The sequence below is a fragment of the Chanos chanos genome, chromosome 3, assembly GCF_902362185.1.
Source record: "Chanos chanos chromosome 3, fChaCha1.1, whole genome shotgun sequence".
Taxonomy (NCBI): Eukaryota; Metazoa; Chordata; class Actinopteri; order Gonorynchiformes; family Chanidae; genus Chanos; species Chanos chanos.
The window spans coordinates 20,922,937-20,937,239 of record NC_044497.1 but is presented as its reverse complement, the minus strand read 5'-3'; the positions used below and the strand labels follow the sequence as shown (position 1 = coordinate 20,937,239).

The 14,303-nt window shown below is 40.0% G+C and overlaps 2 protein-coding genes across 2 annotated transcripts; one reads left to right on the top strand and one right to left on the bottom strand.

Moving 5' to 3' along the window:
* Nucleotides 1-731: 731 nt before the first annotated feature.
* Nucleotides 732-4,883, top strand: LOC115806784 (CDK5 and ABL1 enzyme substrate 1-like). Its single transcript, XM_030767646.1, has 6 exons — nucleotides 732-776; nucleotides 1,225-1,360; nucleotides 2,651-2,754; nucleotides 2,884-2,990; nucleotides 3,639-3,846; nucleotides 4,653-4,883. Exons 1-6 carry the CDS (start codon nucleotides 732-734, stop codon nucleotides 4,881-4,883), a joined length of 831 nt encoding a protein of 276 aa, XP_030623506.1.
* A 1,360-nt stretch (nucleotides 4,884-6,243) lies between these two features.
* Nucleotides 6,244-13,759, bottom strand: slc35d4 (solute carrier family 35 member D4). Its single transcript, XM_030769906.1, has 15 exons — nucleotides 13,625-13,759; nucleotides 12,992-13,038; nucleotides 12,799-12,876; nucleotides 12,143-12,224; nucleotides 11,665-11,742; nucleotides 11,177-11,202; nucleotides 10,845-10,896; nucleotides 10,533-10,581; nucleotides 9,867-9,912; nucleotides 9,458-9,493; nucleotides 9,339-9,373; nucleotides 8,702-8,771; nucleotides 8,319-8,412; nucleotides 7,229-7,293; nucleotides 6,244-6,590 (listed from the first exon to the last, which is right to left on the bottom strand). The coding sequence occupies exons 1-15, from the start codon at nucleotides 13,694-13,696 to the stop codon at nucleotides 6,527-6,529; spliced, it is 894 nt and encodes a 297-aa protein (XP_030625766.1). The 5' UTR covers nucleotides 13,697-13,759; the 3' UTR covers nucleotides 6,244-6,526.
* Nucleotides 13,760-14,303: the final 544 nt, after the last annotated feature.

Below are 14,303 nucleotides of genomic sequence, written 5' to 3'. Positions count from 1 at the left end.
CAGAGAGGTGAAAATGGATATTGGTCCATCCACAGAGTAAATCACGTTTCTGAGAAGCTGTTTCCAACATGCCCTCTATTTTAGGAGTCACTCTCCCTATCACTGCCACTCAGATGAGTGCCCTAAGATAAAGCAGTGTTTACCTTATTTTCTGGAAGGAAAATCGTACTTCTGTGAGGTCAACTGTGTTTTTGTAAGGAAAACCATATTATTTATAAGGTAAGCTGTATTTTATGGAACGAAAACCATATTATTAATAACGTAAACCTTATTTTTTGTGAGGTAAGGTAAACTGTATTATTCGTTATTTAAACCTTATATTGTCCTGCAGGATAGTACTGATCAGCGTCAGAAGAGCCTTGTATGGTATTTTTTCCATTCTGCCGTATCAGGACTGGAGTCACACGGGGTAGGTTCTCTTTTATAGAGCTCTATCTTCTCATTCTCGTGCTGTCCTCTCGTTTCCATCTGACTGGTGAGAGAGCCTGGAGCCTGCAGTGTGCCCTCAGGACAATGATGTCTCTCACACATATCATCCTCTATAGACTGTGATAGACCTTTATAGACTATTATAAGGCACACAGTAATAGTAGTATAATATCATGTTTGATGTAACACACAGCGTCTTTGCTGACTGATCATCCTTTCTGTGAGGAGTTCATTTTTTCCCTGCTGACCACAGAGATGTAAGAGTGGAGAGTGTGCGTCAGCGTCACCTTGGTGCTAGAGAGATGCTGATTGGTTTAGAAGGTGTAGAAGTTGGTACCAAAGGAAAGGTGAGGACCTCACACACACTGTTACCATGGTGATGTCTTAAATGCCACTAATGTACACATTTTTTTTCCAAGAAAGGGATTTTATGCCCTGAGATTCTGATGGGGGAAAGTGTTGGACCAAAGCCTATCTTTAATGATGTTTATTGAACCCTGACAGAGGAGCAGAGATGATTTAGGGGCTTCTCATGCCCCTCCTACAGGTCACTAAAGACCAGCTGACTGAGGCATTGGTGTTTCCATTTTGTTAAATGACTTTTCTCACAGTTTAAATAAATCATATTCGGTAAGAAGGGCAAAATGACAGCAAGGTCACAGAAAGGTCAGCTGTGAGAGTCTCATGTAACAGTAGGTTGTAGGATTATTATATGCATGATTCATCATAAAGCTTGTAAGAACAAGAGCAGGTGGATTTTTCTGGAATCATGTGATGATATGTATGTGGTCACAGCAGACAGTGTCATACACTCAGCTCCTACACTCCACTAATGCCCCGAGTGGGCACAGCTGGCACAGGCTCTGCATCTCCACCCACGCCAGCCATGGCTGGGCACCCCACTTCAGCGCCCGGGCCGGGCTGAACACAGGTCAGTTAACCAATTCAACACATGTCTCCTAAATATGACCTTCAGTCATGTGACAGATACAACCCAATACCCTTTATACACATTCACAAACCAATACCCTTTATACACATTCACAAACCAATACAATTTATACACATTCACAAACCAATACAATTTATACACATTCACAAACCAATACCCTTTATACACATTCACAAACCAATACCCTTTATACACATTCACAAACCAATACCCTTTATACACATTCACAAACCAATACCCTTTATACACATACACAACCCAATACCCTTTAACTTTTTAACTTTTTCACCCTTTTTTACTTTAACACCCCTTTTCCCTGATCTAATTTAAGGCAAAGGCCTGAGTTCTTTTTTTTTAAGGATGGATCTCTCCTAATTCTTTTGATCAGTATGTTTAATGATTTACTAAATTAAATAAATTTCACTAAGGGTTACAGAATGTGAGTGCTCCCCACTGAACCAGCACAATAAAGATTCCTTTATCTAGGTAGATTAAAAGAAATACTTTATGAATATAAGTGGTTGTTTATAGTAATTGAAATAGTAAGGAAAGTTTGACTTTGAAGTAAAAGAAAGGAAATAAATAAACAAGAAAATAACAAGCACAAACAGATTTTACAGGGATGATGGAAGTCAAAACTGTATACTTTGTATACTTCGATTAAGTTTTCATGGCAACATGTAGCATGATGCTGTGTAAATTTAACGCTAAAAAAAAATAATGAGTAGGCCTAACTATGCGAGTCAAAACAAAGCAAACTCAGTACCACTTTACAACTATTTAAATAAATTTGATTAACAATTCGAACGATCAACAATATTTATCAAACTCGATGTCAGTTTAAATAAAATTTTGTCAACACAACACTATGTGATATCGATACGCTATATCAGTTAACGCTGTCTTAAACAAGTAAATCTCATATACAACTCTTTTTAAAACACGAGTCAAAAGAAAGACACAGAAAATTTGGGCCCACACGAATATCGGAATCCCAAAATTGAAAACCAAATTGGCCTATCTACCCAATGAACGAATAGTCAAATATTCGTGGCCTAGTGGCTGTGTTTGCCTACATTTATCCTTAAAGACATCCATTTTTGTTATTATTTATGGTGTGAAAAATGTGGAATATGGATACAACAGCTTTACCTCTCAGGACTAATGTTGAGTCCTGCCAGTCTTAACCATGGTGGATCGACAGGTTTTTTGTCCTCTTTTGTCCTCTTTTGTCCTCCTTCTTTTTTAAATTTATGGTCCTGTTTGCAGGAATTGAGTCAAGAGAGTCTGCTGAGTATGACCCCAATCTCCTTGATGACCCACAATGGCCCTGTGGACGACACAAACGGGTCCTTACTTTCCCCTCATACACGGTATGTCAGCTCAGTCCCCAGAGTCTGACCTCTGACAGACACTCGGTCTCTTCTGTCTCTCAGACCACAGAGAGAGAGAAACCTGTCTCTCAGACCACAGTGATACAGTGTGTGAAACGTGTCTCTCAGTCCACAGTGATAGAATACATGAAGCCGTCTGACCTGAAGAGAGACATGAACAAGATCTTTAAGGAGAAGTTTCCTCGTGTTCAGCTCACTCTCAGTAAAATCAGGAGGTGCGTGGTTCTATTTCAGCCGCTCTGCTGTGGGAGTGGAGAATATCAGTGATAGTTTTGCTGGGTTTTCTTGCATTGCTTTTATATTTAATGACTGTGTTTCATTTTGGGTTGTACTTTAAGAACATAAATGTTTATTCACAAAGAATGGCCGCTAAAACACCCTCTTCAGATATTTCACCTATTTAAATTAAGGACATAACAATTTAAATGCACTGAAAGTAGGGAGGGCGGCACGGTGGCGCAGTGGGTAGCGCTGTTGCCTCACAGCAAGAAGGTTTCGGGTTCGGTTCCCGGCCGGGTCCTTTCTGTGTGGAGTTTGCATGTTCTCCCCATGTCTGCGTGGGTTTCCTCCGGGAGCTCCGGTTTCTTCCCACAGTCCAAAGACATGCAGGTTAGGTGAATTGGAGACACTAAATTGCCCTTAGGTATGAATGTGTGTGTTTGTCTGTGTGTCTGCCCTGCGATGGACTGGCGACCTGTCCAGGGTGTTTCCCCGCCTTTCGCCCTATGTGCGCTGGGATAGGCTCCAGCACCCCCGCGACCCTAATCAGGATAAGCGGTTTAGAGAATGAATGAATGAAAGTAGGGAACCACATTTCATTATGATCTCCACTGAGGTGTCCAAATCTGTCCAAATGTTCCCAGTTTGAAGAGGGAGATCCGTAGACTGGCACAGGAGGACTGTGGGTATGAGGAGCCCACCGTGGCCATGGCTTTTGTCTACTTTGAGAAACTGGCACTGTGTGGCAAACTGGATAAGTTTAACCGCAAACTTGGTGCCGGGGCCTGTATTCTGCTGGCAGCCAAGATTGGCAGTGACCTCAGGAGGCCAGAGATCAAGCACCTGATTGATGTGAGTGATGAACAGTATAGGAGGGGCTAGAGCTCCGCCAGACTCAGAACTGTAAACCATTTGATTTTACATGCTTGGAGTGTGGAAGCACGGAGATCAGAAAACAGCCTGCGTTCTCGCTTACCATGGCCGATAAGTGTGATTCCATTCAAGATGTTGTATCCCATCACACAGTATTATTTTAAAGAGGAAAAAAAGCACCTATGGAACACGAATAACCTTATAAATTGCAAGTGTGAATATGTGTTATTGTGTTGACCATAAAACTATGTTTCACTCTCAGAAAAAAGTGACTTACACAGCTTTGTGAAAATACCAGTTTTATAATTTATAATTGAATAACTGCATAAAAAACCTGAAATTACACTTCATTCAGCTTTATTTAGGTTAAATCAAGGGTAGATCACCCCTCAGTCCTGCAAACTTTACTGTAAAGTTCAGGAACATGTTTACAGTTCAGGAGAGGAGTTAGCAACCGTGTCTGAAATGAGTATTTTTTAGGATATTTTAAGTTGGCATTATTGCTGAAGTATTATGATCCTTATAGTAAAATGTTATATATAGTAAATGCTAACACTACAGTTTTTCATCAAGTGATTTATATTTTACATAAATGTAATTCTGATGTGTGGAGCCAAACCCAGTTAAAGCCATTAAAACCCTTCATACTAACAGAGCACCCGTATTTGCAAAGGATTTCAGACTCTCCTGGGGAAGTCTTAAAGAATCTGAATCATTAAGATTCAGAAGCTTTCTGTTTAATGGTAATAACAGTTGGTTTTCATGTTTCCCTGTACATGTTTCAGAAGCTAGAGGAGAGGTTTCGGCTGAATCGGAGGGAACTCTTGGCCTTTGAATTTCCAGTGCTAGTTGCATTGGAGTTCAGACTACACCTGCCTGACCACGAACTTCTCCCTCATTATAGACGCCTCCTACATCTGCCTGACCATGAACTTCTCCCTCATTATAGACGCCTCCTACATCTGCCCGACCATGAACTTCTCCCTCATTACAGACGCCTCCTATACACTGTCTGAGCACCAGCTGACAGCTACAACTACCCACTGTCTGGACACCAACTGACAGTTATAACTACACACTGTGTGAACACCAACAGCTACAACTACATGCTGCTGCAACCTTTCTCAAGTCACATGAATTTTTTTAACTGCAGATCCTCAAAGAATCACAGATCTGTTGAATGTGAAATCACAAACTTGACATCACAAAGACAGGTGATAACATCCATTCTGCTTTTTCAGGTTCGAAGAAGAGAGGCATTTTTTCTTAGAAACAACAGAACTATAACTTCTTACTATATTTCAATGGGCACTGGTAAATACACGAATACACCGCCATCTTGCAAAGTATTTATCTTTATTTCATTGGCTTTTTACAGCAGATAGAGACTTGTGCATGGAAAATGTGTAAAAATCTTTGGGTTAAAATAAAAAAGGTTTAGCAATATAGTAAACAGTGTACCAACGCATGTCAAATGCAGAACATATTTGAAAATTACAGTGATACATTAAAATATAACTCAGCAGGTCATGGAAGCTGGAATGCTGAATGCCTCTCTAACATTACTAGGTGGGAACTGACATGTTGGGGACTCGCATATTCATGACACATCTGACAGAAACAGGAGTGTCTTTTAAAATTCCATTTTCTTCATAAAGAGATCCAATTTCTGTCTTCCACATGTAAATCTTTAATCTCATATGATCACAAGTAGTGATGTTACCCTTTCACAAATGGAGATCAGTAAAAGATAGTTGAAAGGTGAACAAACCAATAAATAAACAAACAAGGCCAAATAAATTCAATGTAAAATCTGCACTGCTTGAGTCTGGGCTTGTTTACAGTATTTCACTCTAAGTGACTTCTGACTTTATAACCTAAGCAATAACAACTGGTAATGTACACCCCTAACCCTTTTTTAGAAACAGGAAGTTTCACAAAAATACACAGTCACATGCTTCGTAAACGATCCATAGATTCTTAGTTGCAGTGCAAAACCCTGCTGCACTAGGCACATTTTGGGATTTATAAAAGACACTTCTAGTATTACCCACATGGTACATTCCTTACAGACTTTAGACAGTTCACTCTGTTTCCATTATATTACCTTTAGTGCCTCGCCAAGGAGTGTGTTACACACCATCACTCAGGAAAAAAAATGCATTTGGGATTTGGAAGTCAAGTAAGTAATTGTGAAGTGAAATTGGATAATACACATCCCCCCCATTCTCCAATGATTATTACTGAATTTATAAGACAAAAAAATTGTGATTCAAACTAAGAGTATTTTGAAATTGAATGAATGCTGGAGTGTAAGAGCTGATACACTTGATGATACAGGGGCCTGAGACACTCACATCTCCTGTGTCATGTAAACATTCTCTCTGATCATGGGCTGTGATAAACATAGTGAAGGCACACAAAAGCCATGGTCCTAACTGATCTCTTATGGTCCAATACTGCATTAAATCCTCATGTGTGTTTTAAACACAGAAGTGGATATGCCAAATGTCCTGCTCTCAGCTGTAACAATGCCAGTTTTCAGCAATATCCAGCCGATGAGACGACACACTGCAAGTCCTCCTCAACAACACCTCTAAGGAGATGATAAGTATCATTTCCAGGTCAGTCCTTGTCCTGCAAGACTCTTCCTTTTATACTATCTGTCTTGCACTCTTTCAGCATACACAGACAGGGCCTCTCCTGTGTGGCTTATGACAACACTGAGGGGGAACGCAGAGAAAATACACTTATATTAGACAATACACACAAATGTCATAAACACACAGATCAGCTGACTGACAAATATCTTGAGCACCAAATTCTCAGAGCAGTTTTAACTCTGGTCCTGATGGGTCTTGAGTCAGGTCCTGGATTACATGACACTCTGAATGAAGTGCCTTCATTCTCTGCTAATTCTTTTCTGTAATCCCTGACTGATCTGGATTATTGCTTAAGAAAAAAAAACCCTGACAGATAAGAGTGGGTGTGTAATGGAAACCTAATGGGGATAATGGCAGTGCTAGACTTTGAACTGTACCAACTGCTTTCATTCAGATGTGCTGTATAGTGCAGGTAGCCATAGCTTTGGTATTCACAGGCAATCGAACCAAAACACAGAGTTCTCATGATCAGTGTCAGGCCTCCTCACTAAGGCCACTAAAACAAAGTTGATTTTTAGAAATTTAGAATGATTTTTTTTTTCCACTTGTAATGCTGCACACATGCTGGCAAGTTGTTTCAGACTTGCCAAGTGATAAATTGCTCTGCTATCTCCCATTGTTCATTGCCACCCTTCAGCTCTGTTCACTTCTGTTCAAGGCATTCTCACTCTCAGATAAAACATGTCAGCAAAACCCACCAGCACAGAGTCTCCAGGTCGATCACAACGGTGAAGACAAACAGGGACAGACCTGAGGCCAGAACCTGGACGTGAGGCAGAGAAATGTTAAAAAAAAACCCTTCCATTATATGATGTTTGTGAGGGAAAAAAAAAGAAAAGGGAATTTAGCCTGCGCCACTGTTTGTCAGATTTGGCGAAGCTTGGCACTACCACACCTCACAGCTGTCTGAGCTGTGAGTAAATGCTGTCTGAGAGACCCCTGAGTAAGACGATGAGGAGGTGATTTATTTGGATTGATTTAATTGGATATTAATTTCATATCCTCATATTCTTATAGGAGTGTGACCGCCTACTCAACTGACGTCCTCTTCTTACGCGGAAGTACGAACTCATTCGCGTATGTTCACATTTGCTAGCCAACGGCGCCGTATTAAAGTGCAACAACAGGCAAAATCAATATTGTTTTGATTTCTTCTTCTTCTCTTAATTTCCAACAGACTAGGCACGTCAAGTGCATTGATGCCTCCCACCGATTAACGTTTAACATGAAAAAGCTTAACGTGGCTTAATCTTCCAAAATGTGATCAATGATCACAGAATTTTTCTCAATCACCAAATTTCTCTGGTCAGAAACGTCAAAATCGAAATCCTAGGAGTAGGGTCGTTCTCTCACGTTAAGCGTTTTCCTCTCCATTGATGCCCATTATAAGGAAACAGCTAATGTACCTTAATGTTCCAAAACAGCGATCAATGATCACCAAGTTTGTCTGACATCTCAAATGTCATAAGCACTATCTCCAATCAAAAAAGCAAAACTGAAATTCAATGAAAGGGGTCACGTGTTGGAAATGCTTTATGTGCTTATTTGCATATAAAGCAAGGACGTGAGATCCGATCTCAAGTGGTCACTTGAGACACGCATTCTAAAGCCAGGTGTAAACGGACGTACTTAGTGCTGTCCACTTGTGATCGGATCACCAAAATCGGATCTTAAAGACAACGAGGCCCTGTTTACACCTTGCATTAACATAACGTCTGTTACAAACTGCTTTCTCTCCATCAAACATGTCCAGTATGGCTGTGAATCCCAAACACAGATTCTCCTCACCTTGGCCACAACCACCCAGGCCCCCACCTGGTCCATAGGTACACTGCTCTTCAGTCTGATGGAGGCTAACAGCAAACAGAAGCCCAGTAGAGCGCTGAGGGGGAAAAAGATTGTCACATTTAAATGGAGGCTCGTCCAGTTATTCTCCCCCAGTTTCCCTTACACACTCACAACCATGAGTCATAAATCAGCTGTGTTTCTATCTGGAAAAGCTCAAATACTTTTTCATTGAGATGACTGTCTATCCATCAGTGTAAGAATGAGCTGAAGAAAGAGTCATATGGTTGCCAACATCTCCCTTAAACAAATCCTAACAGAGTGATATTGTAAGTCAAAGCTGACAGACAGTGCTGGTGAAAATGGTGAACAGATACTGGTCTGACCTGGCAAAGCAGCCAATGTGGAACTTGTGGGACAGGAGAAAAGGGAACTCCAGCGCTCCAAACAGGTCACCTGTCAGAGGTCAAAGGTCAGTACACTCAGGCATTTAACAAAACACATCAAATGAGTTTTTCTGTGTCAAGGCAAAATCCAACAGCAGTCTAGTTTTGTACAGAGGACTTACAATCCATGCTTTTTTATACAAAGGAATCTCTGTTTGCCCACCAACAAGGGTACGGCTAAATTTGACAGATTAAGAAGCGCTTGGTGAAGTTTGCAGATTGTAGGTGAAGCTTTGCATTTAAGGATATCATTTTATTGTGTCATGTGTCCTTCCAGATGTAAATGTTAACTGGTTGAGATATAAATCATTGTTAAGTCTGTCTAGTCTGTGAAATGTATTTGCTATGCATTTTACCATTACCTGAACTATACTGGCGCTATAAAACTGCACAGTGCAGCAACACTGAAGAAGCTTGTTCAAGGTGTGAAGTTACATCTTACTTTTGCCTTTTTGTGTTTAGGGGTAAAGAAGTGATCACTTTGAGAATATAAGCACTAGTCAGAGGGTGAGTCAGTGAAGATCAGGAGTCCGAGACAGAGTCAGTGGAAACTAGGAATCAGAGTTTGGGTCCTTACCTGTTGGATGTGCTGCAGAAGTCAAAAGCAGTGCACTAAAGGCAAAACATGTAAATATAAATGACTGCACACATTCAAGATGATTTGTCTTTATTTTGAGAAAAGGCTGTTCTGCTTACCTGAACACATAGTTGATTAACTGTTGTTCCAGATCACTGAAAATATTACAGAAAATATTTTTAATAAAATATTTATTTTTCACAGACTTCACAACAACTACTGCAGTACAGTGTAGTTCTAGAGTAAAGCTCTAAGATTATAATATAATATGATATTTCCAGAAATAATGAAGATAGTCATTAATCAAGATGTTAGTAATGACAATGTGAGTGTCTGTCAATTCTAGAACCATTAAAGAAAAAGTAACCAAGTGGAAGCATCTGTGTAATAATAAGTTACTCTCTAAAGTTTACATGACATATATCAGAGCGCAGTCACATGCCTCAGCAGGTCTAACTGTATAAAACAATGTTTAAACCCATATGACACACTGTGCTGATATAATACAACATTCCCATGGTTCTCCACCTGAGATGGCTGCCCTTGGACCTCCTCTGAAAAACCTTGTATGCCCCTGTAATACAAACACAGGTGTCAAAGTTTCACCTGTGCACAGACCATGTGATCCACACTGAAGCCATAAGATGACGCCACAGCACAGTGGAATGCAGCGTATGCAGCAGTGAATAAAACCACAGCGCAATATTTACTGGGTTAAACACATGAGTGAGTAAGTGCTGATGTATCAACATCTTGAGAAAGATCAAATCTACTGAAACACAATCCAGTGTTTAACAACAAGGTAAAAAGTGTTAAAAAGAACTAATCATTTTCTTCTACATAAAATCGCACAAATTCATATGAGCCACATGGCATGCCATGCGCTGTCAGAGATGTTCTTCTTCTGAGGTGAAAAAGAAACAAAGTAGAAAGATCCTTAATAGATTTATGGTATATATTTATAGTATACGTCTCCAATAGTGTATTTACATCCCATGTTTGTGCTTAATTTCTGATTAGCTCTCTGTGAACACTAAAATATAGCTTAACTACACTATATGCTAAACTACTATAAACAGTATGCCGTGTTCTTTCTTTGGAATGAAGTGTACTGTGCAGTAGCCCTCCGCCGTGTTCTACGACCTGTTCTAGTGACAGATGAAAGAATACACAGAGAACGAGAATCCCACTCACCCACACAGGAGAGATGGAGCACTGCCCACATGTAGCCACCAGCATGAGGCTGAGAGCGGAAAAGAGTCCACAGCATGGGCATGTTTTAATTAAATCATTTTTAAATTAGTCAATATGCAACAGAACATTCACCACAGCAACACTGAAATGAAAAACTGAAAAACGCCTTTTAAAAAGGGGGAAAACATCAGTTGTCATTCCTGTTTAAAAACTTCCATTTCACTTTAGTCTATCTTCCTCCAGCCGTAGTAAACGATGGTGTATGTTAATGAATGTGTGGGTCAGCTGTTGGGACGCGATAGCTCGTTTTACCTGAGGATCACGGAGGATGAGGCAAACAGCCGCTACGAGCAGCATGAGTGTGCTAGAACAAGAGCAGAAAAATGCATTCACACTCACAGAGTGGCGGTCCAGTCACAGTCCACACCACAGACTGCACAAAAAGCAGCTCACATGTTAAAACTGAGCCCACACTGAAGAGAACATGAGAACATATTATATGAGCCGCAGTATTTCCAGACTTTAACACCTCTTTGTTCCATGCTTCAGGGCAACTCACATCAAAACTACAACCTTTAGTTATCAAAAAAGAAGAAGACACATTCTACAGCATCCTTCCCTGAAAAGAAAAAAAACAGACATACCTCAGTACTTTCTGCCATGATGTTCTCTAGATGAAACAAAGAGAAAAGGCATGTACTGGAATAAACAGCCACTTAATATTCTCCTCTTTAAATTAAATTAAAATCTACACTTTCTACTGTGTGTTTGTCTTCTTTTAGCCAACACGGTTCAGTCATGTTTTGTACAAATATGAACAACTAAATTAACCTTAAATATTTTGGGCCTGATTAACAACAATTAACTTTAATTGAAATATTTTCAGCATATTACCCCAACAGTCAATCAAAAAAACCCAATCAAATAGGAGAGGGTCCATTACAAAATAATAATCATTTTGTGCGTCCTACTACATCATTCTATGTTCACTGATTTTATGTACTCTATGAAAACTGATGTGGTCTAACATGTATTGGTACTCTACTGCATTGCTGCTAATCATTCACATGAACAGTTCAAGTGTGATCCGACCTCAATAATGTCTCTCTGCAGAGACACTTTACACACTTACATCTCTCTGAGTGACCTTGAGAATGAGGAATGACATGACCTCTGAGGCGTTGTGCAGTGTGAGGAAGAAGGGGATGGGCTGGAGAGAAAGCAAAGGTAGAGGAGAAAGACAGCGCACAAACAGGCAGGGGGGAGCAGGGTTGACATAAGTAGTGACGTTAAGAAAACAGACAGCAGCATGTAGCTCTACAAACATCAGTCTGTGAGGCCTGAAACCTGCTCTTTCAAACAGGGCTACCAGCACTGGTTAGAAATTCATTAATGACTTACCATCATTTAACATTATCGACTGTATTTAACACTGGTTATTTCATTAGTCACATACCATTATTTAACATTATCTACTGTATTTCACAGTAGTTCTTTCATTAGTTACTTGCCATTATTTAACGTGAGATAGCATATTTAAGATTAATAATTTCATTAGAGACTTACCATTATATACTGTATTTAATATTAGTTCTTTATCAGTGACTTACCAAACTGGATAAAGCTCTGGAGCCTCCATATATATTCCCCCAAAACAAAAGTGAGCCAGGGAGCCAGGAAAGAACCGCAGATCTGAAGACAGGTATTATACACAAGCATTCACAAATCACCCATTACAAACCAGTGTCCAATACACAAACATTCACATATCACCCATTACAAACCAGTGTCTAAGACTCTGCCTGCTCCTCGCATGGAGCAACCCTTCCTGTGCTGTATCGCTCTCTGCTCCTCACATGGAGCAACCCTCCCTGTGTTCTATCACTCTCTGAGGCCACTTGCAGGCCTGTGGTCACCAGCGGTGTGTAGTAAGCCATGTATTAAATGGATGAATCTATTGTTTAGTCCTCAAAAACTACTCAGGTCACCTTACAGATGCACTTCTACTAAAATGCACTATTAAGCAAAAACCACATTACTCCTATAGCAAAACTGTCGGAAAAAAACAACAAAAACAAAGTCAAAACACTAACCTAAACCTTTATCTAGTGTGAACACCCCTGCTCATGTAAAACCACTAAGATGAATTGTCAGCATCTTTGTTTCTGTGTCAGCCCTAGGTCCTCCTAATCTTACCTCATGCTATCAAGCTTAAAATATGTTTTAAAGGTCTCAGTCACTTTTCAGAGTTAGCCTGGATGGTTACCTGGGGAAACCGCTGAGCTCCACCCATCCCAGCTTCCCAGACACGAGGAGCAGGACTGCCCCAAAGAACGTCTGCCACCTAAACAACCAGACGCATTAATCACAACCATACACTTAACCCGGCCATGCGTATTCAGGCTTACCCGCTGAAGTATGAGGTGCGATCACTCAGAGCATACAGGTAGAATACTTACCCCAAGAACAAAGTAGGATATGTAAACTTCAAAACAGACAGGACATACTGTTCGTGAAAAGAAAGAGAAAAAGACAGAGACGTTTAAATAATTTAAATCGCGTCTTCACATAAAACATATGAAACGATTGTCACTACTGATTAATGACTCTCAATTTCAAATGAAACGAAGTGATTTTTGGAGAATAAAATTCATACTTTATATAGTGAGCCTAGATGTTTCTCTCTGTATCGACCCAAAACTCATAACTGAATTCCTGCATGTCTAAAGACACCAATTAGCCTATACATCAATAATGCAGACGGTGTGTTGGAAATCGCACAACCCAGTCCTGCTAAAGCAGAGGATATACCCAAACTACATATTAACCAGGAACCCTTTCAACTATTTGTAAATCAATAAGGATGACACTCAGCATCGGTTAAAGTGCAGACGGACATCGGTCGGAACTCCTGTCTGACCTGTGTAAACACGGAAGCGTATGTATAGACTCTTAAAAAGAGGGCACATTGCACTATATCATATCTGTTACAAATTGGCAATATACACACACAGCGCCTTACGATAAACTCGTGTTAAAGTGCATGAAACTAAGCGCTAACAAGAGCTAATGGAGATACTGCTGTTCATCACCTTATTAGTGAAATATAACACCACGTAAAGGATGCAGAACACAGGGCCAAGAACCGTCCGCGCTTCATTCATTTGTTTGAACTCAAGTTTTTTTGTAAACACGAGCGTTTTCAGCTATCTCATTCTAGACTGCAGCTGCCCACTGCCTCGTAAATACAACTCTGTGTGTTTTTGTCCCTTTGAACTACTAACAAGATTTTACCAAAATGACACGTTGAAGGCGATGCTCACCAATCAGCAGCGTCTACTAAAACTCCGGTATTTAAAGTCATAGCAAACTATTGAAACGATGTTCATCCTTTTGGGTGGAAAAAAATTATGAACATTAATCTTTCAAAGAAGTTTTGTGAACTTCTGAAACTACTGTCCCGGAGTGTGCAATGTATTTGTAAGCGATGACATATCGTCAATTACCAAACCTTACAGTGAGACAGTCAGGCCTGCCTTGATTGATTCTGTCGTAAACCTTAATCAAGACTTTGCATATTGTAAGAAATCATAAATGCTCGCAGAATATAGTAATTATAACCGAATACTACTGAATATTTACTACATAAAAGTATCTTGACGGTGGTATCTCATTGTGATTCAGACACATTCCTTTATTCTGAGTTACAGCGGAACAAGTCACTCATTTACGTTGGTTTAATCTTTAGTCATTACGTGACGGGTAGCTGTC

Coding starts and splice junctions, on each gene's coding strand:
- slc35d4 (XM_030769906.1), bottom strand. CDS start 13,696: ATGAATGAAGCGCGGACGGTTCTTGGCCCTGTGTTCTGCATCCTTTAC. Junction 10,897..11,176: donor TCATGGCAGAAAGTACTGAG/GTATGTCTGTTT, acceptor CTCTTGTTCTAG/CACACTCATGCTGCTCGTAG. Junction 7,294..8,318: donor CCTGGGTGGTTGTGGCCAAG/GTGAGGAGAATC, acceptor CCTCACGTCCAG/GTTCTGGCCTCAGGTCTGTC.
- LOC115806784 (XM_030767646.1), top strand. CDS start 732: ATGCTGATTGGTTTAGAAGGTGTAGAAGTTGGTACCAAAGGAAAG. Junction 777..1,224: donor AAGTTGGTACCAAAGGAAAG/GTGAGGACCTCA, acceptor ATGTGGTCACAG/CAGACAGTGTCATACACTCA. Junction 1,361..2,650: donor CCGGGCCGGGCTGAACACAG/GTCAGTTAACCA, acceptor TCCTGTTTGCAG/GAATTGAGTCAAGAGAGTCT.